Source organism: Schistocerca gregaria, chromosome X, assembly GCF_023897955.1.
Source record: "Schistocerca gregaria isolate iqSchGreg1 chromosome X, iqSchGreg1.2, whole genome shotgun sequence".
NCBI classification, from domain to species: domain Eukaryota; kingdom Metazoa; phylum Arthropoda; class Insecta; order Orthoptera; family Acrididae; genus Schistocerca; species Schistocerca gregaria.
The window spans coordinates 466262023-466286987 of record NC_064931.1 but is presented as its reverse complement, the minus strand read 5'-3'; the positions used below and the strand labels follow the sequence as shown (position 1 = coordinate 466286987).

The 24965-nt window shown below is 43.0% G+C and overlaps 1 protein-coding gene across 4 annotated transcripts in view; it reads left to right on the top strand.

Moving 5' to 3' along the window:
* LOC126299050 (serine proteinase stubble) overlaps window positions 1-24965 on the top strand; it is a 419426-nt gene that overhangs the window by 191816 nt on the left and 202645 nt on the right. For all 4 annotated transcript variants that reach the window (XM_049990706.1, XM_049990705.1, XM_049990707.1 and 1 more), the window contains one exon: window positions 10394-10515. In XM_049990706.1, the coding sequence (XP_049846663.1) occupies window positions 10394-10515 (122 nt within the window). The remainder of the gene's footprint in view (window positions 1-10393; window positions 10516-24965) is intronic.

Genomic DNA, 24965 nt, shown 5'->3' with positions numbered 1-24965 from the left:
ATTGGTAAATTCTTCAAGAGGTTACACTCAACTTTCATCGAAAATGCAAATATTACTGACATAAACTCGCCGAAAAAATAGTAGTCACCCCATTAAACGAGACCCTTTTTCGCTTTATAGCGCTGTACATGATGTAGGACTGTTACCAGGCACTCACGTGACCTTCCACTGCTGACATAAGTCGTGGCACTAAAGTTGTGCCTTTGTGACAGTTGGTTGTATGGCCTCGGTGCTGTAAGATGGGTCGACTTGGAAACGTGACAGAACGGCATAAATGAGCTCTCCTCTTTGGACCTGTCCATGACCACACCTAGAATGAAGTTTCCCAATATGTTGGTATATCAGCTTGGCCCGTACATTGGTGTGGAGTACACTTTCAATCATGTAATGTAGCGTAAGAACATTGCTTGTAATAAGACACTACCTAGAGTTTTTAAACTACCATAGATTATCAGAAGTAAGTGTAGATTACGTAGCTTCCCCAGTGGAATTGTTCAGTTAAGATCCTACTCGATTTATCTGTACGTTATGTGTGTTATATATGTATCCATCGTTACCTGATTTCGATCACTTTCTTTGCGTATGAGATCGGTGCCTTACAAGATTCCCCTAAAAACTGGAAGCGGTGAACCATCTAGAAGAAAGTGAGTGAGGATATATAAAGGGACGCGAATCCTACGCAACATCTTTGCTCTATATTGTTATGCTACTGCTTTTTACTAATAAATAAACAGTATTTATAACAAAATTGAAATTGTCAATACTTAATTCAAGTTTTATTCGAAAATTGCCGATTTATAACGTGAAGAAGAGGGTTGTTCCCGCAAAAATAAAAAAAAGCGATACAGATTTATCATGTAGCGCTAGAAAACGCAATTTCCTCAGAAAATAGATAAAATTTAAAAAACTACAAAATAAAAATATATCAAACATCGCTTCATTACTTCGTTGAGCTTATATGTTTCTGTTGTTCGCAAACAAATTTCGCACTTATCACCAAAAATAATAGAAAGCTCTTGCCTTTGATCACGAAGGAAAACGTTTCATTGAGTACGAAATAACACCAATGATTACATTGACTTTTTTATGTTTGCGCATGTAAACTGTACTTACATCAAAAGTAGTTGCTTCGGTTACATAAAAGCGGAGGCGTTGCGCGATCAACTAATATTCCTTACTTATAAAATGCAACTTATGTTTTGTAAGGATATAAAATACACAGTGGATTAATTCTGAAAGATGTGTCGTTCTGTTTATGTGCAAAACAAACAAAGAAGCAAAACACAAAGTGAAGTCGTTGGAACCCAGTTTGCCTCACATAGATTCATTTATGTATACTTGTTTTGTAAATAAAACTGCCTTTTCCTGCTACTAGCAGCAGCAGGAAAAGGCAGTTCTATTTACAAACCAAGTAGCTACACAAACAAACTTGTCATTTATGTATCTTCGCCTACTGACGCTAATAATACTAAAAGTAATCCTACCTTTGACTACGTCATTTATGTACTGTACCAAAGCAACCAAACCGTAGTTTTTGTAGAGCGCAGCTCTAATTCCATCCAAAAGGGAGCGGAGACGAATGTGACGCCTTGTCAGTGACAGTTGATTTCATAATAGGTTGGAGTTTCTGCTGTTAGTGAATGCAGCTCCATCTCAACCATTCTCTGAACGAACATTGCTGAAGGCACTAAATGCAACTGACACTTGGAGTTGGGTACCTTGTAAAATGCAATTGCTCAAAGCTGCACATAAAACTGCATGTCATCAGTGGGCCAAACAATACAGAAACTAGACAGTAACTGACTAGACGTGGATAATGTAGTACGACGAAAGGGGATTTCGCCTCTTTTAAAATGATGCAAGGCGTCCATGCACCGATAGCTGAATGATGCATTTAACCTGCAGTATGCGGAGGATGTACTTCAGGTCGAAGATGGTTCCGTCATGTTTTGGTAGTGTTTTTCACACAATGACTTTGGCTCAATCATTCAGGTAACTGTTATCAATAACCAGAATATTTATTTCGCCTTATGGCAGCTCGACTAACCCTCTAAATCACCAGACGTTAATCCCATAGAAAATATAGGACTATTTATAACAGCGGGTCAAACGTAGCAAACAGTATCCCTGTAGTTTATTAGCTCTGTGGGATGTAGTCATCAATGAGTGGATTCAGGTGGATATGGCATATGTGAAGAAACTTATTGAGCCTCGAACTGAGATGAGTATCACGGCCAGGGCCGGTGTTATACTGTACGCTCTTGGGTGTGACTAATTTCTTTTGTCCAATGTGCTAATTACGGGTGTAACACAGTGATTCTCGTTAGCTTTGAATCATATACCCATTCGAAGCAGAGTACCCTTTCACAAACATACTAACACAGATCCGAATTTAGCAAAGTCATAATAGTGATGCAAAATTATTTCTCACCTATTCTCCTTTCATTTTTCTTTTTTCCCAGTTTTATCTATTGGACACTAATACATGTATTGCAGGTGCATCGAATTCGCAGCAGAAGTTCTTGCCAGATTTTCTTGCATTGAATATGCGATAATTATTGTGTTTTTCTTAGTACATGTAAATATCGCAAGCTTATCTCCGACAAGTCTCAAAGGCACTTAGAAAGCAAAATATAAATCAAAATCCAGACTCAACCGAATACATGAATCGACGATTCTTCCTAGCTATGTGGCGACGCCCATTGCTCAGACGATATGGCAGAAGTTAAATTTTCGGTTACGTTGTGTGTGTGTGTGTGTGTGTGTGTGTGTGTGTGTGTGTGTGAGTGTGTGTGAAACTAAAGGAAGGACATAGTATTATGTGTACCTGTAGAGTGATGGAATGGCATTGAGAGAATGGTGGCTCAGTCCGAGTCCGCGCATTCTGATTTGGATTTCCCTGAAACATTTCAGATCAATGCTAAAAAAAAATTCCTTTAAAAAAGTCACGTCCGATTTTCTGTTTTACCTTTTCCACTTGGGCTTTATGTTTCATCTCTAACAACATTGTATACCACTGAATATTAGATCCTATTTTTTCTCAGTTTCTTTCTTTTATCAGATTACTAGCTGAGTATCTGGCGTTGCCCGGGTATGCATTTATTCCTATCTTCTATTAGTCCATCTCCTTCTCCCCCTCCCGCTGACCACCTCCGCCTCTCTCCTTCCTCTGTCAGTCTCCTCTCCTCCCCTCTCTCTATCCATTCCCTCCTCCCCCCCTCCCTGTTCGTCTCCTCCTCTACCCTTTCTCTGTCAATTTCCTTCTCCCGTCTCTCTCTTCATCTCCTGCTCCTCCTTCTCCCAACCCCCCCCCCCCTCCCCAGCTCTGCCTATCTCTTCCAACTACAGTCTCTGTCCATCTCCTCTGCTGTCTGTCCGTCTCCTCCTCCCCTGCCTTCTCTCTCCACGTTATCACGATCATCCCAGAGGTAGGTTCGTGACAGTTGCCCCCACAGTATTCCTTTCCAGCTCGTAACTAATATCGTTACTATATTCTGGTTGCAATCGTTCCAGGGGTTCAGGATGAGCTTCTCAGCCACATATATTTAACATATTTTTCATGTACATATATTTCACCTGTATCTCCAGCGAATTTCGTTACTTAATGCAAGATGTGTCGAAAATGGTTCAAGTACTTCTGAGCACTATGGAACTTAACTTCTGAGGTCATCAGTGCCCTAGAACTTACAACTACTTAAACCTAACTAACCTAAGGACATCACACACATCCATGCCACAGGCAGGATTCGAACCTGCGACCATAGCGGTCGCTCGGTTCCAGACTGTAGCGCCTAGAACCGCTCGGCCACTCCGGCCAGCATCGAAAATACAGTTGGTAGTCAAGAAGGGATAAATCAAAACAGCATGTTTCATGCTGCAATTTTACTGCGTAACCAGCGAATGTGTAGTAATCCATATATGTTTTTCCCTCCATTACTTTGTATAGTTTGGCAGTGAGAAAAAGTTTGAAACTATGTGTGAAGTGTATTGCAAGTCACTAAGTGCTCTCATTATCAAATACTGAGCGACTAAAGCATTTAAATAGAGCGAACGATACTGAAGAAATTCAAAAGAAAGAAAGACTATTACGAAAAAATTAGGCCCAAAATTACTGATGGAGAAATTTATAGGCTGAAAAGTAATAAGGAACTAGAAGAATACACAGACATACAAGGTGGCCTGAGAAAACGAAGACTTAAATTTTATGGGCACATTAAAATAATGGCACCCACTAGGTTGACTAAGAAATAGTAGAATTCTACGAAAACAGAAGTAAGGCCAAAATTGAGCCAATGAAATGGGTCGCTGCGATTAAGCAGGATCTTAAAGTAGCCGGCATAATTCAGGCAGACGTCGCAGATAGAAAAACATTCAGGCAGAAGATATTTGCTTGAAAAGTTGGTCAGAGGTAAAAAAGGAACGGACTGGAACACCGTGGTCTGATGAAAGAAAGAGACTTCATTCTGAAAGGACGAAACAAATTTGGACATAAAGAAAGGCCAACCATCAAAAGTGCATTGATGGATAGTACCTCGCGTGGACCTATTGGCCCCATATGTGAAGTATGAGTATTTGCGCGTCACACAACACTATCACTTTTGGCTGGCATAGGCAATAATAATTTGCACAGAAGCCGTTAAATCTGTGACTTGTTAAGACCGGTGGCTGTGCTCTATCTTCGAGTCCTCCGTGATGTAATCTTCCAACAAGATAACGCAAGACCGCACGTTGCCTGTGCTTTTGCGACCTACCTCGCTCGATATGGAGGGTGTTGGACTGTTACCCTGGCTAACACGTTCTCTGGATCTCTCATCCATTCAAAACACCTGGTCCTATGCTCCCGACAGATGGCATGCCGCTACTCGCCAACCGCTACGACTCGTGAACTCTGGCAGAATTGAAGCAGCACGGAATGATGTACCCGTACCTATCACCCAATCTCAGTTCGATACGATGCTCAGTCGAGTTAAATCCATTGTTGCTCCCAGAGTTCGCAATTTTGTGTGCTAAATCTCAGGCCCTTTATGCCCCTAAGGACCTTCATAATCATTGCAATAAATCAAGCCCTATCGAAGCTCTGTGTATTAAATCTCTGGCCCTTTATGCCCCTAACGATCTACATAATTATTTTAATAAATCAAGCCCTATCGAAATCTCTCCACCCCAACAGAAATATACGACCACTGGTTTTTGGCTCTGTCGGAACGTCTTATGATTTATGAAGTATTTAATTCATTATTTTGGACGCTTGTGTAGTTTTCTAGTACTTAGGCGAAACTTTACAACATACGTACTTTTCTCTTTATATATCGATAGTTACTTATGCTACGATATTACAACATGAAAATCAGTTTTCGAATAAACAATGGTAAAAGCATGTTAAAAAAATTTTTATCACTTGTTCTTCTTTTGCAAAGTTGGTTTGATGTTGTTCAGAGAACTTGTTACTATTTATATTTTTATCGATTTAACAATCGATATCAGGTGAAATATATAGCGAACATAGAGTCATTAACTTTAGAAATATTCGCCATATTTTGATATTTCTATCAATATTTGTCATTATCACAATTATTTCAAATAATTTGCACTTGTGAATTATAGCCATTAATGTGAAACTATGTTAATAATAAAAGGCGCAAGTCACCTAGATAGTAATCTGACCTACAGAACTTGTTGGGTTGGTTAACTGATTCGGGGGAGGGGACCAAACAGGAATGTCATCGGTCCATCGGATTAGGGGAGGATGGGGAAGGAAGTCAGCCGTGCCCTTTGAAAGGAACCACCCCGGCTTTTACCCGAAGTGATTTAGGGAAATCACGGACTACCTAAATCAGGATCGTTATGTTTCAAGCTAGTCATTTACCCATCCCAGGTCCCACTGAAATACATTTATACTACGCAGTTAAAGTATAGGAAATCTGTTTAAAGACGGGGTTCCACGGAAATAATAGTACCAAGTGTGAAGCATACATGTATCGAATTTTCTATGAAATTATATAGTTTCTTTTATAACACGAGTAAAAAATTTGGCTTTTGCATTTCGTGGATGGAAATTGGTACAAAGGCACTCTGTGTCGTGTTTCGTTACTGCGTTGTTAGTAGTCTGTCCGACCTCCGTTCTTCCTTCCTAATTACCTTAAAAATTCTCTTCGGCATTGATTTTGTTAGAGTTTGTGGTTCTTGAGTGAAACAGTCACCCACTCTCCTCGTATCGCTGTTTTCGGCTCACATACGGCCTCAAATTGACGTCCATTGCTATAAAAACGCCTAGCTAATATTCCCAAGAGGTTTCACACGGGATGTAAATCTGGGCTGCGTGCTGACCAGGGCAAGGCATCAATATATTTATCTTCAAACTACTTTTCGGTTGTAGCAGAAGCATACACAGATGCTTTATCTTGTGGAAACATTAGACCTTCGTCCCGTAAGTCCTCATTTATTCTAATCAGTTCTGTCTCTAGCATCTCATTGTGCATGTTAGTGTTTATTCTAGTGTTCAGACGATAATACGTGACTTACATTCAGCGCAGAAGGCCGCCCTAATCGGAACACTTCCATTATCAAAATTTCTGCTCCTTCTTACCTGCTGCTCTGTTCTCAGATGATGCCGATAATGTTGAAATCCATCCTGCCCATCTAAATTAAACTTCTTCTTATTGCTGAAGACCACTTTATCCAATTCTAAAGCCCATGACATATGTTTCTGAGAAAAGTCCAAATTAGCCTGCTACCGTTTGGTTGTTAGAGTGGGTTTCTTCAGTCGTTTCTTGAATGCAAGATGTTTTTCATGTGACAAAATATGTCGTACACTGTAAAACGCCACAAGTTGAGATGAATGACGGTTTGCGGCCCTTGCTTTGTGGAAAAGCATCCCTTTGTGTGCCTCAAATAAGTTTCTACTTCGCGTATATTTTTCGATATGTCCATATCATGCGCCCAATCTAACGAAATTATCAATCACTGTACTTGAACAGCTCAGCTTCTTGGCAGACTAGAGGGTCCTATTTCCTTGTACGTACCGAGTTTTCCTTTTTCATCACATGATAACTGTTTACCACGTGACGTTGTCACAATAATGGCTTCCGATCGCAACACGCATTGTCGCTAACGGTGTCTGTTTCCTATTTGCAATCAAGTCACGTACATACAATCGCACAGAGCCGACTGCCTTTATACCGAGTTCCACATTCTATCGCTTGAACCGTTCATGCCTTATTATACAGGGTGAGCCACTAACTATTGCCACCTAGAATAACTCCGAAATTATGATAGTAGCTGAAAAGTTTGTGTGACAAAAGTTGCATGGGAAAACGGGGACCATAATATGCCGTTGGATTTCTGTTGCTAGGTGGGGTCGCATCAGGGATATTAAGGTCAACTTTTTTTTTAAAGGGATTTTATACTTTGGTATTTATTTTCTGACAGCGGCTATCGAGACGAATCCAATTGAAGGTCAACAGATCTTAGAAAGGTGGCATGAACTTCCATTTACAGAAAGTCTTCGAAGTGATGGCCATTGGTGTCAATGCAGCGTTACAGTCTTCATATCATGGACTGAGTGGTATTCCTGATCACTTCGGCACTTATCGAAGCACATGCTCTGACAATTCTCTCTCGTATATCGTGCAAGTAGTAAATATACGCCGAATACGGCGTATCCACCTAACGTGCCATTGACATGTAAACATCATTCGACGGTTTCGCAGTACAACACTAATAGGAGCGGTAAGACTAGTGTCGTCGAATCAAGCGAATGTGAATGATGTATTCCTTCGAAGAACAAGTCGAGATAATTCTCATTTACGGAGAATGCCAATGAAATTCAGTGAGAGCTAGAGACTTATATGCTGAAAGATATCCTTAACGTACTCACCCTACACGTCGTACATTTAAATATGTGAATGAGAAATTGAGAACAACTGGATCTTTAACGCATTGGAAACATTTCCAACAAATGAAAGTTACTAACGAGGAAACTAAAATTGGTACTCTTGTCACTGTGGTTCGAGATCCTTGCGTTAGTTCGCGTCAAATCGCAGGGGAATCCGGCATGAGCCAGAGTAGTGTTGTTCGTGTTCTGCATCACCATAAATATCTTCCTTCCTATATCAGTCTCCACCAAGAATTAACTGGTACGGATTGTATGCGATGCATTAAATTCTGCCGATGGGCTCAACTTTAGATTCAAAGGGATGACACATGTATTAATTTGATTTTATTTACTGATGAGGCTACATTCACGAACCATGAAAATGTTAATTTGCACAACATTCATTTCTGGGTAACTGAAAATCCGTGTTGGCTGCGGCAAGTTGCACACCAAATCCGTGGTCGGTGAATGTACTGTGTGGAATTCTGGAGGACAGAATTATAGGCCCCTAATTCATCGAAGGAAATCTTAATGGTAGGAAGTACACTACATTCCTGTTATTGGAAGAAATACCTTTAGGACCAAGGAACAGAATGTGGTATCAACACGATGGGTGTCCGGCACAGTTTTCGCTTATGGCTAGAAATGAGTTGCAGAGACAACTCCCAAATCGTTAGATTGGACCCGTAGAAGATGTGTCTTGGCCGGCTCGTTTGCCAGACTTGTTGGGATTCGTAAAAGACATTGCTTTTAGAGACTTTCCACCTAAAACTGAAGATATGCGAGAAATAATTGTCAGAGCATGTGCTTCGATACGTGCCGATATGATAAGGAATACCATTCAATCCATGATAAGAAGATTGTAGCACTGCATTGATACCAATGGTTATCACTTCGGACACCTTCTGTAAATGGACGTTCACGACACCTTTCTGATCTTCGTTGAGCTTCAAAGACTTTACTGTTACACATCACTGGATTCGTCTCAACAGCCGCTATCAGAAAATAAGTACCAAACTATAACATCCCATTTAAAAAAAAAAACAAATTTGACATTCATATCTCTGAAGCGACCCCACCTAGCAACAAAAAACAAACGTCATATTATGGCCCCCGTTGTCCCATGCAACTTTTGTCCCACAAACCTTTCAGCTGCTATCATATTTCCGGAGTTATTCTTGGTGGCAATAGTTAGTGACTCACCCTGTATACTGCACTACTGATGTCAAGTGCGATACCATTTGATTGCATTTGTCGGAATACTGGATTTCATATTATTGCATATACATTGTGCACAACTATTCAAACTGAAAATGTTAATTTTTCTGCAAATACCCATGCCCTTACACTGATTTCCACTACTGTATGAAGAACACAATACAATGATGCCAATTGCAAGTTAAGCAAATAATCGACTATATGTGTGAAGATTCCTCTCCTGGGATTTAACAATAAACATTGCTACAAAATTGATTATCACTCACGTGCAGTGATATTAACTTTTAATAATTTGAATATGAATAATGAAGAGAGGACCGTTACAATATTCAGTCATGTATTGTTCCTACTGTACTCTATAAGGATAATAAGTAAAATTTCGTTATCTGCTGTACTTCCTACATCTACATCTACATGGATACTCTGCAAGTCACATTTAAGTGCCTGGCAAAGGGTTCATCGGATCTCCTTCACAATAACTCTATATTACTGCGATCTCGTATAGCGCGCCGAAAAAACTAGCACCTATATCTTTCCGTGCTGGCTCTGATTTCACTTATTTTCTAAATTTCGTGTTTTAATGATGTCCTCCCCAAATCCTGTATCATTTTAGTGACACTGTCTCCCCCATTTCGCGATAATACAAAAAGTGCTTCCCTTCTTTCAACATTCTCGATGTACTCTGTCAGTCCTATCTGGCAAGGCTCCCACACCGCGCAGCAGTATTCTAAAATAGGATGGACAAGCTTCGTGTAGGCAGTCTCTTTAGTATATCTGTTACATTTTCTAAGTGTCCTGCCAATAAAACACAGTCTTTAGTTAGCCTTCCCCCACAATATTTCCTATGTATTCCTTATAATTTAAGTTGTTCGTAATTGTAATTACTAGGTATTTAGTTGAATGTACGGCCTTCAGATCTGACTGATTTATGGTATAATCGAAGTCTAGCCTATTGCTTTTAGCACTCATTAAGAGGACCTCACACTTTTCGTTCTTTATGGTCAGTTGCCAATTGTCAATGTTTGCACCATACAGATACCTTTCCAAATCGTTTTGCAATTTGTTTTGATATTCTAATGACTTTACTAGTCGAAAACGACAACATAATCAGCAGACGGCTATTCAGATTGTCTCCCAAATCGTTCCTGTACATAATGAACAGCAAAGGGCCTATAACGCTACCTCGGGGAACGCCATAAACCACTTCTGTTTTCTGTTTCCGTCTGGGTTCGCGGCAGTATATTTGTGTAAGAAGTAGCAGTGGCAAGATGGTGAGGATGAGCTATGCTGGTGTGCTTGCAGGCCGAGCCCACAGCGCGAGCGGAGCCCGCGGCTGGTGTTCCGGGATCCCGACGCGCCGGGGACGCTGCCCGCCTTCTACCCGCAGCACAACGGTCTCAGCTCGCCGGCCGACGACCCCCGGGGTACGTTGCGCAATCAATCAAACCACAGATCCGTATTACGCTGTCAGAGTTCTTTGACAAACTTTTGTAAAGGCTAGTACCATGCTCCGACTTTTATAGGAGAAATGATAGAAATACTCCTTTACACCGCGAAATATAAGGGATTTTTGACAAAGATCCTATGCAGTGTAATACGGGTCTAACTGTGACGAGATTTCAGCGACAATATACCAAATCTCTGCCTTCACCTCACTTTCTTCTACTTTTATATATACATCGCAGACAACGTAAGTAAATAGGCACACGTACTTTCGGCAGTGTAGTGGCATCCCTGGGTGTTTACGAATGCCTTTCTTTAGTGATTCACATTTCAGTGGTATTATACAGCGTGAACATTAATAAAAACCGACAAACTGCGTTAACACGTTAGACGGCGCTGATGAATGAAAGTTCCTCTGACCAGGTGCCGTATGTTCCTTATGTGTTGCAGACTGTGTGATTGACGCAGCGCACTGTATGCAGCAGAACTGTCCGGTATTCATGTTAGGAATTAGTGTACGGCCAAGCAGATGGAAACGGTCGAGGGGCAGCACGGCTCTATCTGAACAAGTACCCACACAGACACCAACCACATCACACAACATTTCAAGCCCTTATTGGGCGTTTGTATAATCATGGGTCCTTCCAGACAGATGAACGTGCAGGGAGGCGGCAGACTGTGCGTACACCAGGTTTTACGGACCGGGTACTACAAGGTATCGAGATGAGCCCTAGTACAAGCTCCAGGCAAGCGGCCTGCCAACGTGGTGTAAGCCAAAGTATTATTATGTGTATCCTTCATGACAGCTGCTCTTATCCCCTTCACCCGCAACGAGTGCAAGGATTATCAGCAGCGGATTTCCCTCTACGGGAAGGATTTTGTCGATAGTGTTTGCGCCAGACCATCAAAATTAGGGATATCTGTCATCAGTCCTCTTTACCAGAGACCATTCTGCTGCTTACAGTACACTGCATCAATCACACAGCCTGCAACACACAACGAACACACGACGCGTAGTCAGAGGAACTTTCATACGTTAGCGCCGTCTACCGCGGGAACGACGCACTTTTGGACACATGTTCATACAACCTTTTTTTCCTCCATTTGAAGTCAGAAATATGTTCTTGCAGTTTGTCGGTTTTATTAATGTGCTCCCTGCGTAGCGTCCCTTCTGTCTCTGTGGCTCATTAGTTGAAGCTATAAGATATCTTCGATTTCCTGCTGCGTCAAATCTGGGTAAAACCAAAAGTTTTCGACGATCACGTATATCATCTTCGTCGGGAGGAACTGGCCGTCATGTGATGGTTGCTTCTGTGATGGCTCCTTTTCCGACCGCCTAAGCAGGTAAAGGAGATGCTAAGTCCAATTGAGTACAGTTTGGACCTCAGGGTCCCTGGGATTTATAAAAGTCCATGTGACTGGGAAATCAACTACATCGTTTAGTCTATCTGTGTTGTTTCCAGTGAACACCAGCGATACATTAAATGTTGTGAATTTGACAGATCTGCAGTTCCTGAGAACAATCTCAGAAATAAATACACTCCTGGAAATGGAAAAAAGAACACATTGACACCGGTGTGTCAGACCCACCATACTTACTCCGGACACTGCGAGAGGGCTGTACAAGCAATGATCACACGCACGGCACAGCGGACACACCAGGAACCGCGGTGTTGGCCGTCGAATGGCGCTAGCTGCGCAGCATTTGTGCACCGCCGCCGTCAGTGTCAGCCAGTTTGCCGTGGCATACGGTGCTCCATCGCAGTCTTTAACACTGGTAGCATGCCGCGACAGCGTGGACGTGAACCGTATGTGCAGTTGACGGACTTTGAGCGAGGGCGTATAGTGGGCATGCGGGAGGCCGGGTGGACGTACTGCCGAATTGCTCAACACGTGGGACGTGAGGTCTCCACAGTACATCGATGTTGTCGCCAGTGGTCGGCGGAAGGTGCACGTGCCCGTCGACCTGGGACCGGACCGCAGCGACGCACGGATGCACGCCAAGACCGTAGGATTCTACGCAGTGCCGTAGGGGACCGCACCGCCACTTCCCAGCAAATTAGGGACACTGTTGCTCCTGGGGTTGTCTGCGAGGACCATTCGCAACCGTCTCCATGAAACTGGGCTACGGTGCCGCACACCGTTAGGCCGTCTTCCGCTCACGCCCCAACATCGTGGAGCCCGCCTCCAGTGGTGTCGCGACAGGCATGAATGGAGGGACGAATGGAGACGTGTCGTCTTCAGCGATGAGACTCGCTTCTGCCTTGGTGTCAATGATGGTCGTATGCGTGTTTGGCGCCGTGCAGGTGAGAGCCACAATCAGGACTGCATACGACCGAGGCACACAGGGCCAACACCCGGCATCATGGTGTGGGGAGCGATCTCCTACACTGGCCGTACACCTCTGGTGATCGTCGAGGGGACACTGAATAGTGCACGGTACATCCAAACCGTCATCGAACCCATCGTTCTACCATTCCTAGACCGGCAAGGGAACTTGCTGTTCCAACAGGACAATGCACGTCCGCATGTATCCCGTGCCACCCAACGTGCTCTAGAAGGTGTAAGTCAACTACCCTGGCCAGCAAGATCTCCGGATCTGTCCCCCATTGAGCATGTTTGGGACTGGATGAAGCGTCGTCTCACGCGGTCTGCACGTCCAGCACGAACGCTGGTCCAACTGAGGCGCCAGGTGGAAATGACATGGCAAGCCGTTCCACAGGACTACATCCAGCATCTCTACGATCGTCTCCATGAGAGAATAGCAGCCTGCATTGCTGCGAAAGGTGGATATACACTGTACTAGTGCCGACATTGTGCATGCTCTGTTGCCTGTGTCTATGTGCCTGTGGTTCTGTCAGTGTGATCATGTGATGTATCTGACCCCAAGAATGTGTCAATAAAGTTTCCCCTTCCTGGGACAATGAATTCACGGTGTTCTTATTTCAATTTCCAGGAGTGTATAAAATAGAGTTTGATGGAACTATAATCTCCTCTCATGCTTATATATACTGTGATTCTGTCACTAAAGAGGCAGTGCAAATTAGAAACTGCGAGTATAACTCCGTCCGAGACAGCAGATATAAACTTAGTGGTGCTTGGAAGCGAGCTCTCGGCGCTGATACAGAGAAATTAGGTGAATTGTTTACGCTCCTACGGGAGCGATGGCGCTACCAACGCATATACTGACACAATCTGTGGTTGCGTGGTGTAATGATAACGTACGCAGCCAGCTATTTACCATAAAAGGCCACCAAAGCAGACACATCTTGGCTGTCTCCAACCTAATAGAGACACCAAAATTTTGCTTATAACACGTTAAAAAGCATGTATATTGTTGAATGTCTTCGTATACGGTAGCTGAGAAACGCTCTGAACTGCGATACTCACTACGGGACTCCAATTCATTCTCAAAAGAAATACATGATCACTTCAAATTTGTTGCGCAAAAATTCAATACCTCTGTGGTGAGTATTGAATTTAAAGTAGCTTTAACAAATGCATCGCAGTTTAGTGTCAAAAGGAATATACCTTCCCTCATGGAACGCTAATCTAGTAGTTATCCAGCTGAACCGTTTATGTACGGAACGTTTAGATGTTACAGAATCTTTGCTCTATAAACAAAAATTTGCAAAACGTAGCTTAACGGGAACGTAATAATAGAAATGGAGCAGTGAAATCGATAAGTACCTGACAGAATTCTGGAAAGGCCTAGTTGTTTCAAGAATATGGGTCAGACAGTTTGAAAATGGTGATGGATCTCTAAAGAAAATGGTATCATTTGTCAGGCTATTATTCAACATACATATCACAGTTATAATGGAGTTTCAAGTTAATATTCATTCCGATAAAAACTGACTCGTTATTATCTTGTTCACTGTTTCTCCAATGGCTGTCGCTGTATCACCGCACGCAGTCAATATGCAAAATAGAATAGTATTGTGCTTATTGTTTGCTCTTTGTGGACAAGCGAATAATTGTTACTTAGCTGGGTACATCGTAGAGGGTCTGGAAACTTCAAGAGAGAGTTGGGTGCAGAGGATTAGGGGAGGGGGTGTAGAGGTGAGGGAAGTGAGACTGTATAGTTTCCAATGATATCTCACTCTTTATGTTCCGTTGTCCATTTAATGAGTAGTTGTCGTAATCAAAGCAATATTTATCTTAAAAATATCCTTTTAATGGTATTTTTCAAGTTGCGCTAGCCACATCGATTCGAACCAATAGATTCTGATTATACAGAGACCTTCACCACAGATCATAAAGCGTTAGCTTCAGTTACGTATCCTGCGAAGTGTTTATCAAATGGGCAACTGTCTGTCCTGTGATAAATGAAACTGGTTAACAGAAGGTTAACAGACTTTTATGGAAACTGAATGTTTTCCACAGATTAACTTTTTTTAAAGATCAATACATAAAGCTGGTGGTTTTTAATATTTGTCATGTCCTGTAGATCGACTGATCCTAATATGTTTTTCTATGTTCTGCGTTCTATCGCACGCACATTCAACAAGCACTCGACAATGTCAGCAAATAAAGGAGCTAAATAAGTTACAAGTACCCAACGCCCGTCGAAGCTTGTGTCTAACACATTCTCAGCAGATTTACTAAATAACAATGTCATAATTTTCTAAGCCCCCCCCCCCCCCCCCATGAACCATGGACCTTGCCGATGGTGGGGAGGCTTGCGTGCCTCAGCGATACAGATAGCCGTACCGCAGGTGCAACCACAACGGAGGGGTATCTGTTGAGAGGCCAGACAAACGTGTGGTTCCTGAAGAGGGGCAGCAGCCTTTTCAGTAGTTGCAAGGGCAACAGTGTGGATGATTGACTAATCTGGCCTTGTAACACTAACCAAAACGGCCTTGCTGTACTGGTACTGCGAACGGCTGAAAGCAAGGAGAAACTACGGCCGTAATTTTTTCCGAGGGCATTCAGCTTTATTGTATGATTAAATGATGATGGCGTCATCTTGGGTAAAATATTCTGGAGGTAAAATAGTCCCCCATTCGAATCTCCGGGCGGGGACTACTCAAGAGGATGTTGTTATCAGCAGAAAGAAAACTGGCGTCCTACGGATCGGAGCGTGGAATGTCAGATCCCTTAATCGGGCAGGTAGGATAGAAAATTTAAAAAGGGAAATGGATAGGTTAAAGTTAGATATAGTAGGAATTAGTGAAGTTCGGTGGCAGGAGGAACAAGACTTCTGGTCAGGTGACTACAGGGTTAGAAACACAAAATCAAATAGGGGCAATGCAGGAGTAAGTTTAATAATGAATAGGAAAATAGGAATGCGGGTAAGCTACTACAAACAGCATAGTGAACGCATTATTGTGGCCACGATAGACACGAACCCCACACCAACTACAGTAGTACAAGTTTATATGCAAACTAGCTCTGCAGATGACGAAGAAATTGAAGAAATGTACGATGAAATAAAAGAAATTATTCAGATAGTGAAGGTTGACGAAAATTTAATAGTCATGGGTGACTGGAATTCGGTATTAGGAAAAGGGAGAGAAGGAAACGCAGTAGGTGAATATGGATTGGGGCTAAGAAATGAAAGAGGAAGCCGCCTGTTAGAAGTTTGCACAGAGCACAACTTAATCATAGCTAACACTTGGTTCAAGAATCAGAAAAGAAGGCTGTATACATGGAAGAACCCTGGAGATACTGACAGGTTTCAGATACATTATATAATGGCAAGACAGATATTTAGGAACCAGGTTTTAAATTGTAAGACATTTCCAGGGGCAGATGTGAACTCTGTCTACAATCTATTCGTTATGACCTGTAGATTAAAACTGAAGAAACTGCAAAAAGGTGGGAATTTAAGGAGATGGGACCTGGATAAACTGACTAAACCAGAGGTTGTACAGAGTTTCAGGGAGAGTATAAGGGAACAATTGACAGGAATGGGGGAAAGAAATACAGTACAAGAAGAATGGGTAGCTCTGAGGGATGGAGTAGTGAAGACAGCAGAGGATCAAGTAGGTAAAAAGACGAGGGCTAGTAGAAATCCTTGGGTAACAGAAGAAATATTGAATTTAATTGATGAAAGGAGAAAATATAAAAATGCAGTAAATGAAGCCGGCAAAAAGGAATACAAACGTCTCAAAAATGAGATCGACAGGAAGTGCAAAATTGCTAAGCAGGGATGGCTAGAGGACAAATGTAAGGATGTAGAGGATTATCTCACTAGGGGTAACTTAGATACTGCCTACAGGAAAATTAAAGAGACCTTTGGAGAAAAGAGAATCACTTGAATGAACATCAAGAGCTCAGATGGAAACCCAGTTCTAAGCAAAGAAGGGGAAGCAGAAAGGTGGAAGGAGTATATAGAGGGTCTATACAAGGGCGATGTACTTGAGGACAATATTATGGAAATGGAAGAGGATGTAGATGAAGATGAAATGGGAGATACGATACTGCGTGAAGAGTTTGACAGGGCACTGAAAGACCTGAGTCGAAACAAAGCCCCCGGAGTAGACAACATTCCATTGGAACTACTGACGGCCTTGGGAGAGCCAGTCCTGACAAACCTCTACCATCTGGTGAGCAAGATGTATGAGACAGGCGAAATACCCTCAGATTTCAAGAAGAATATAATAATTCCAATCCCAAAGAAAGCAGGTGTTGACAAATGTGAAAATTACCGAACTATCAGTTTAGTAAGTCACAGCTGCAAAATACTAACGCGAATTCTTTACAGACGAATGGAAAAACTGATAGAAGCCGACCTCGGGGATGATGAGTTTGGATTCCGTAGCAATGTTGGAGCACGTGAGGCAATACTGACCCTACGACTTATCTTAGACGCTAGATTAAGGAAGGGCAAACCTACGTTTCTAGTATTTGTAGACTTAGAGAAAGCTTTTGACAATGTTGACTGGAATACTCTCTTTCAAATTCTGAAGGTAGCAGGGGTAAACTACAGGGAGCGAAAGGCTATTTACAATTTGTACAGAAACCAGATGGCAGTTATAAGAGTCGAGGGGCATGAAAGGGAAGCAATGGTTGGGAAGGGAGTGAGGCATGGTTGTAGTCTCTCCCCGATGTTATTCAATCTGTATATTGAGCAAGCATTGAAGGAAACAAAAGAAAAATTCGGAGTAAGTATTAAAATCTATGGAGAAGAAATAAAAACTTTGAGGTTCGCCGATGACATTGTAATTCTGTCAGAGACAGCAAAGGACTTGGAAGAGCAGTTGAACGGAATATACAGTGTCTTGAAAGGAGGATATAAGATGAACATCAACAAAAGCATAACGAGGATAATGGAATGTAGTCGACTTAAGTCGTGTGATGCTGAGGGAATTAGATTAGGAAATGAGAAACTTAAAGTAGTAAAGGAGTTTTGCTATTTGGGGAGCAAAATAACTGATGATGTCGAAGTACAGAGGATATAAAATGTAGACTGGCAATGGCAAGGAAAGTGTTTCTGAAGAAGAGAAATTTGTTAACATCGAGTATAGATTTAAGTGTCAGGAAGTCATTTCTGAAAGTATTTGTATGGAGTGAAGCCATGTATGGAAGTGAAACATGGACGATAAATAGTTTGGACAAGAAGAGAATAGAAGCTTTTGAAATGTGGTGCTACAGAAGAAAGCTGAAGATTAGATGGGTAGATCACATAACTAATGAGGAAGTATTGAATACGATTGGGGAGAAGAGAAGTTTGTCGCACAACTTGACTAGGAGAAGGGATCGGTCGGTAGGACATGTTCTGAGGCATCATGGGAACACCAATTTAGTATTGGAGGGCAGCGTGGAGGGTAAAAATCGTAGAGGGAGACCAAGAGATGAATACACTAAGCAGATTCAGAAGGATGTAGGTTGCAGTAGGTACAGGGAGATGAAGAAGCTTGCACAGGATAGAGTAGCATGGAGAGCTGCATCAAACCAGTCTCAGGACTGAAGACCACAACAACAACAACAACAAACAATTTTCTAAGGAACCACTCCCTGGTATTTTATCAACAAATAAAAAGTATGCTTCGTTGAGGAATGCTGCCAGGGATGGTACGTCCGCAGCTGTTACGTACTGAAGAAATCGGACAATTGTTTTTTTTTATTTCGTCCGTCTCAGTTGCATTGAGATAAAATTCAGTTGTAGTGGTTCCCGATTTCGGACAGAAACATCCATTTTAAAGCCACACTGTCTGGTTGTGTCAGTCAGTTGCAACGGACGCATAGGCTAAGATCAATGAGGATCCTTGTTGTCCACTGTATACTTTGCTGTACGTTTTGGCGTCATATTGGATGGATACGTACGGTTAATTGCAAGTTGTGTGATTAGGAGTAACAGCCAGTTTTCATTCTCTACCTGACAAGGACAATCTCAGACTTGTCCACGAATTCTGATCGTCAGCTTTTGTCACCAAAGTATTTCCTGGATATTTCTGATATCGCCTTCATATCTCGTAGAGATCTATACTGCCGTCGGCTACGTTGCTTCTTATCACGAGATTCCAGCAACACATTTCCTTAGCAAGTCAATCGTCTGCTTGTACAACTAACCACATCCATTTCAGTCTCATAACAGTCGATGTGACATTCTTAACGCCTCTATTTGATTTCAACCATTTATTAGTCTTCCTCTCACTTTTCGTGATTCGCAAAATGTTTCTTGCCATGTTCCACTGCGCAAATCTCAACATTTTGAGAATTTGTTCCTGTCTACTACAGGAAAGTACTGCTCGCAATACACCATAGTTAATTTCATTCCTTTTCCGACATTTATTTTTGAATATAGCATTTGTTTCCTAAATGAATTATTTCCAACCGCTCGTCGTTTTCAATTACCCTACGTACTCGAATCTGTTCACAGGTTCAATAATGTCACTGTCAATTTGAGATCTCTTACTTTCAGTATAATAACTTTACATAATTTCTTTTTACAACTGATAATCATCAGCCCTGCTCCTATAAGTATCTTATTGGGTTCTTTATTTTTTTTCTAGATTTACCTGCATTCAAAGAAAACAAAACAATGTCATCTATAAACCTAATTTTGTTTCACTGAGACCCATTAACGCTTTCCTTCTCCCACTCAGCTTGGCGATTTAAAAACGTGCAACAAGCCTATAGGAAATAGTTTTGATTAAATGGAGTCAATTTGTCTCGCTCCTTCATCAACTCTCATTTTTATGTGGTCTCTTCGTATTACACTGAGACAAAAGAGTTATGAGATATCTCGTAACAATGTGTGGGACCTCCTTTCACCCGGCGTAGCGCAGCAACTCAACGTAGCATGGAGTGAGCAAGTCGTTGGAAGTCCTCTGCAGAAATACTGAACCATGCTGTCACTATATCCGCCCATAATTGCGAAGGAAATATTAAAAAAGGTAGGAAGATTTTTCTGTTTAGCAAAAGTGACAAAAAACAGATTACAGAGTACCTGACGGCTCAACACAAAAGTTTTGTCTCAAGTGCAGATAGTGTTGAGGATCAGTGGACAAAGTTCAAAACCATGGTACAATATGCGTTAGATGAGTATGTGCCAAGCAAGATCGTAAGAGATGGGAAAGAGCCACCGTGGTACAACAACCGAGTTAGAAAACTGCTGCGGAAGCAAAGGGAACTTCACAGCAAACATAAACATAGCCAAAGCCTTGCAGACAAACAAAAATTACGCGAAGCGAAATGTAGTGTGAAGAGGGCTATGCGAGAGGCTTTCAATGAATTCGAAAGTAAAGTTCTATGTACTGATTTGGCAGAAAATCCTAAGAAATTTTGGTCCTATGTCAAAGCGGTAGGTGGATCAAAACAAAATGTCCAGACAGTCTGTGACCAAAATGGTACTGAAACAGAGGATGACAGATTAAAGGCCGAAATACTAAATGTCTTCTTCCAAAGCTGTTTCACAGAGGAAGACTGCACTGTGCTTCCTTCTCTAGATTGTCGCACAATTGACAAAAAGGTAGATATCGAAGTAGACGACAGAGGGATAGAGAAACAATTAAAATCGCTCAAAAGAGGAAAGGCCGCTGGTCCTGATGGGATACCAGTTCGATTTTACACAGAGTACGCGAAGGAACTTGCCCCCCTTCTTGCAGCGGATTTCCCGTAGGTCTCTAGAAGAGCGAAGCGTTGCAAAGGATTGGAAAAGGGCACAGGTCATCCCCGTTTTCAAGAAGGGACGTCGAACAGATGTGCAGAACTATAGACCTATATCTCTAACGTCGATCAGTTGTAGAATTTTGGAACACGTATTATGTTCGAGTATAATGTCTTTTCTGGAGATTAGAAATCTACTCTGTAGGAATCAGCATGGGTTTCGAAAAAGACGGTCGTGTGAAACCCAGCTCGCGCTATTCGTCCACGAGACTCAGAGGGCCTTAGACAAGGGTTCACAGGTAGATGCCGTGTTTCTTGACTTCCGCAAGGCGTTTGACACAGTTCCCCACAGTCGTTTAATGAACAAAGTAAGAGCATACGGACTATCAGATCAATTGTGTGATTGAATTGAGGAGTTCCTAGATAACAGAACGCAGCATGTCATTCTCAATGGAGAGAAGTCTTCCGAAGTAACAGTGATTTCAGGTGTGCAACAGGGGAGTGTCATAGAACCGTTGCTATTCACAATATACATAAATGACCTGGTGGATGACATCGGAAGTTCACTGAGGCTTTTTGCAGATGATGTTGTGGTGTATCGAGAGGTTGCAACAATGGAAAATTGTACTGAAATGCAGGAGGATCTGCAGCGAATTGACTCATGGTGCACGGAATGGCAATTGAATCTCAATGTAGACAAGTGTAATGTTATGCGAATACATAGAAAGATAGGTCCCTTATCATTTAGCTACAAAATAGCAGGTCAGCAACTGGAAGCAGTTAATTCCATAAATTATCTGGGAGTACGCATTAGGAGTGATTTAAAATGGAATGATCATATAAAGTTGATCGTCGGTAAAGCAGATGCCAGACTGAGATTCATTGGAAGAATCCTAAGGAAATGTAATCCGACAACAAAGGAAGTAGGTTACAGTACGCTTGTTAGCCCAATGCTTGAATACTGCTCAGCAGTGTGGGATCCGCACCAGGTTGATAGAAGAGATAGAGAAGATCCAACGGAGAGCTGCGCGCTTCGTTACAGGATCATTTAGTAATTGCGATAGCGTTACGGAGATGATAGATAAACTCCAGTGGAAGACTCTGCAGGAGAGACGCTCAGTAGCTCGGTACGGGCTTTTGTTAAAGTTTCGAGAACATACCTTCACCGAAGAGTCAAGCAGTATATTGCTCCCTCCTACGTACACTCCCGGAAATTGAAATAAGAACACCGTGAATTCATTGTCCCAGGAAGGGGAAACTTTATTGACACATTCCTGGGGTCAGATACATCACATGATCACACTGACAGAACCACAGGCACATAGACACAGGCAACAGAGCATGCACAATGTCGGCACTAGTACAGTGTATATCCACCTTTCGCAGCAATGCAGGCTGCAATTCTCCCATGGAGACGATCGTAGAGATGCTGGATGTAGTCCTGTGGAACGGCTTGCCATGCCATTTCCACCTGGCGCCTCAGTTGGACCAGCGTTCGTGCTGGACGTGCAGACCGCGTGAGACGACGCTTCATCCAGTCCCAAACATGCTCAATGGGGGACAGATCCGGAGATCTTGCTGGCCAGGGTAGTTGACTTACACCTTCTAGAGCACGTTGGGTGGCATGGGATACATGCGGACGTGCATTGTCCTGTTGGAACAGCAAGTTCCCTTGCCGGTCTAGGAATGGTAGAACGATGGGTTCGATGACGGTTTGGATGTACCGTGCACTATTCAGTGTCCCCTCGACGATCACCAGAGGTGTACGGCCGGTGTAGGAGATCGCTCCCCACATCATGATGCCGGGTGTTGGCCCTGTGTGCCTCGGTCGTATGTAGTCCTGATTGTGGCGCTCACCTGCACGGCGCCAAACACGCATACGACCATCATTGGCACCAAGGCAGAAGCGACTCTCATCGCTGAAGACGACACGTCTCCATTCGTCCCTCCATTCACGCCTGTCGCGACACCACTGGAGGCGGGCTCCACGATGTTGGGGCGTGAGCGGAAGACGGCCTAACGGTGTGCGGCACCGTAGCCCAGTTTCATGGAGACGGTTGCGAATGGTCCTCGCCGATACCCCAGGAGCAACAGTGTCCCTAATTTGCTGGGAAGTGGCGGTGCGGTCCCCTACGGCACTGCGTAGGATCCTACGGTCTTGGCGTGCATCCGTGCGTCGCTGCGGTCCGGTCCCAGGTCGACGGGCACGTGCACCTTCCGCCGACCACTGGCGACAACATCGATGTACTGTGGAGACCTCACGCCGCACGTGTTGAGCAATTCGGCGGTACGTCCACCCGGCCTCCCGCATGCCTACTATACGCCCTCGCTCAAAGTCCGTCACATGCACATACGGTTCACGTCCACGCTGTCGCGGCATGCTACCAGTGTTAAAGACTGCGATGGAGCTCCGTATGCCACGGCTAACTGGCAGACACTGATGGCGGCGGTGCACAAATGCTGCGCAGCTAGCGCCATTCGACGACCAACACCGCGGTTCCTGGTGTGTCCGCTGTGCCGTGCGTGTGATCATTGCTTGTACAGCCCTCTCGCAGTGTCCGGAGCAAGTATGGTGGGTCTAACACACCGGTGTCAATGTGTTCTTTTTTCCATTTCCAGGAGTGTATATCTCGCGAAGAGACCATAAGGATAAAATCAGAGAGATTAGAGCCCACACAGAAGCATACCGACAATCCTTCTTTCCACGTACAATACGAGACTGGAATAGAAGGGAGAACCGATAGAGGTACTCAGGGTACCCTCCGCCACACACCGTCAGGTGGATTGCGGAGTATGGATGTAGATGTAGATGTAGAGGTGTTGGAGGTGCAAGATTTTTGCACGAACTGACATCTCGATTACGTTTGATGAGATTCATGTTAGGCGATCTGGATGGCCAAATCATTCATTCGAACTGTCCAGTACGTTCTTCAAACCAATCCCGACCAATTGTGCTCCAGTGACACGGCGTATTGTCGCCCGCAAAAGTTCCGTCGTTGGTTGGGAACAGTGAGTCCACTAATGGCTGAAATTGATCTCCAAGTATTCGAACGTAACCCGAACGCAGTCCATTCCTTGTAAACACAGCCCACACCATTATGGAGCCATCACCAGCTGCAAAACGCCCTGTTGAGAACTTGGGTCCATGGCTTCGTGGGATCTGCGCCACACTTGAACCCTATCATCAGATCTTACCAACTGAAATCTGCAATCAGCTGACCAGGCCACGGTTTTCCAATCGTGTGGAGTCCAATCAATATGGTCGTGGGCCCACAAGAGACGCTGCAGGCGATGTCGTGCTGTTAACAAAGGCACTCGCGTCGGTCGTCTGCCAAAGACCATTAACGCTAGATTTCGCCGCACTGTCCCAACGGATACGTGCATCGTACGTCCCACATTTATTTCTGCGGTTATTTCAAGCTATGTTGCCAGTTTGTTAGCACTGACAGCTCATAAGCAAACGCTGCTGCTCTCGGTCGTTATGTGAAAGCCGTCGGTCACTGCATTGTCCGTGATGAGAAGTTGTGCTAAATTTGGCATTCCTGGCACACTCTTTGCGCTGTGGATCTTAGAATACTGAATTCTCTAACGATTTCCGAAATGAAATGCCGCATGTGTCTACCTTTAACTATCATTCCTCGTTCAAAGTCTGGTAATTCGTGTCTCACGGCCATGTCGTAAACCCTTTCACAATGATCACCTAGTAGAAATTACAGCTCCGCAATGCACTGCCCTTTTACAGTATACTTTGTGCATGCAATTCCATGGCTTTTGTCACTTTAGTGTGTTTAATTATAACAAGAGATGTTATATATATTACTTGTTAAGTCCTCGTTTATAAAGGGCTTCTTGTACATTTTTTCTCGCAACGAGTTCAAAAACTTTCTTGAAATCAGTTAAATGGTCCACTGAAATGTACTTTCTAGCACTTTGTCCTATGCCTTTATTAAAATTGTGTGTTCCTCAATATCTCACAATAGATAATGTAAACACATCACGAAAAGTTACATTCGTACACACTACTCTGATATAACTTTTTTGAAACTGTGTATCATACATGCTATAAAGGCGACACTGTATTTATTAACATTGGATACCATTTCGGTAGTTGTTTCGTTACAGCAATCAAAATAAACTTGTTCGAGTAGTTTAATGAATTACGATACACAAATGGGACTGCCAATCTGGAACACCTCAGTTTTATTTTTCGTGCAGCATTCTTTTCTGTCTTATCTGATGAAATTAATCTGTGAATGTGTGACTGTGACTTATACGAACTGGACAAACTTGACAACCAGTTAAACATTTATTACAGAGAGAATCAATATGCTTCATTAAGAAGTATTTATGTCATCAAAGGAACCCGAAAAAGTTT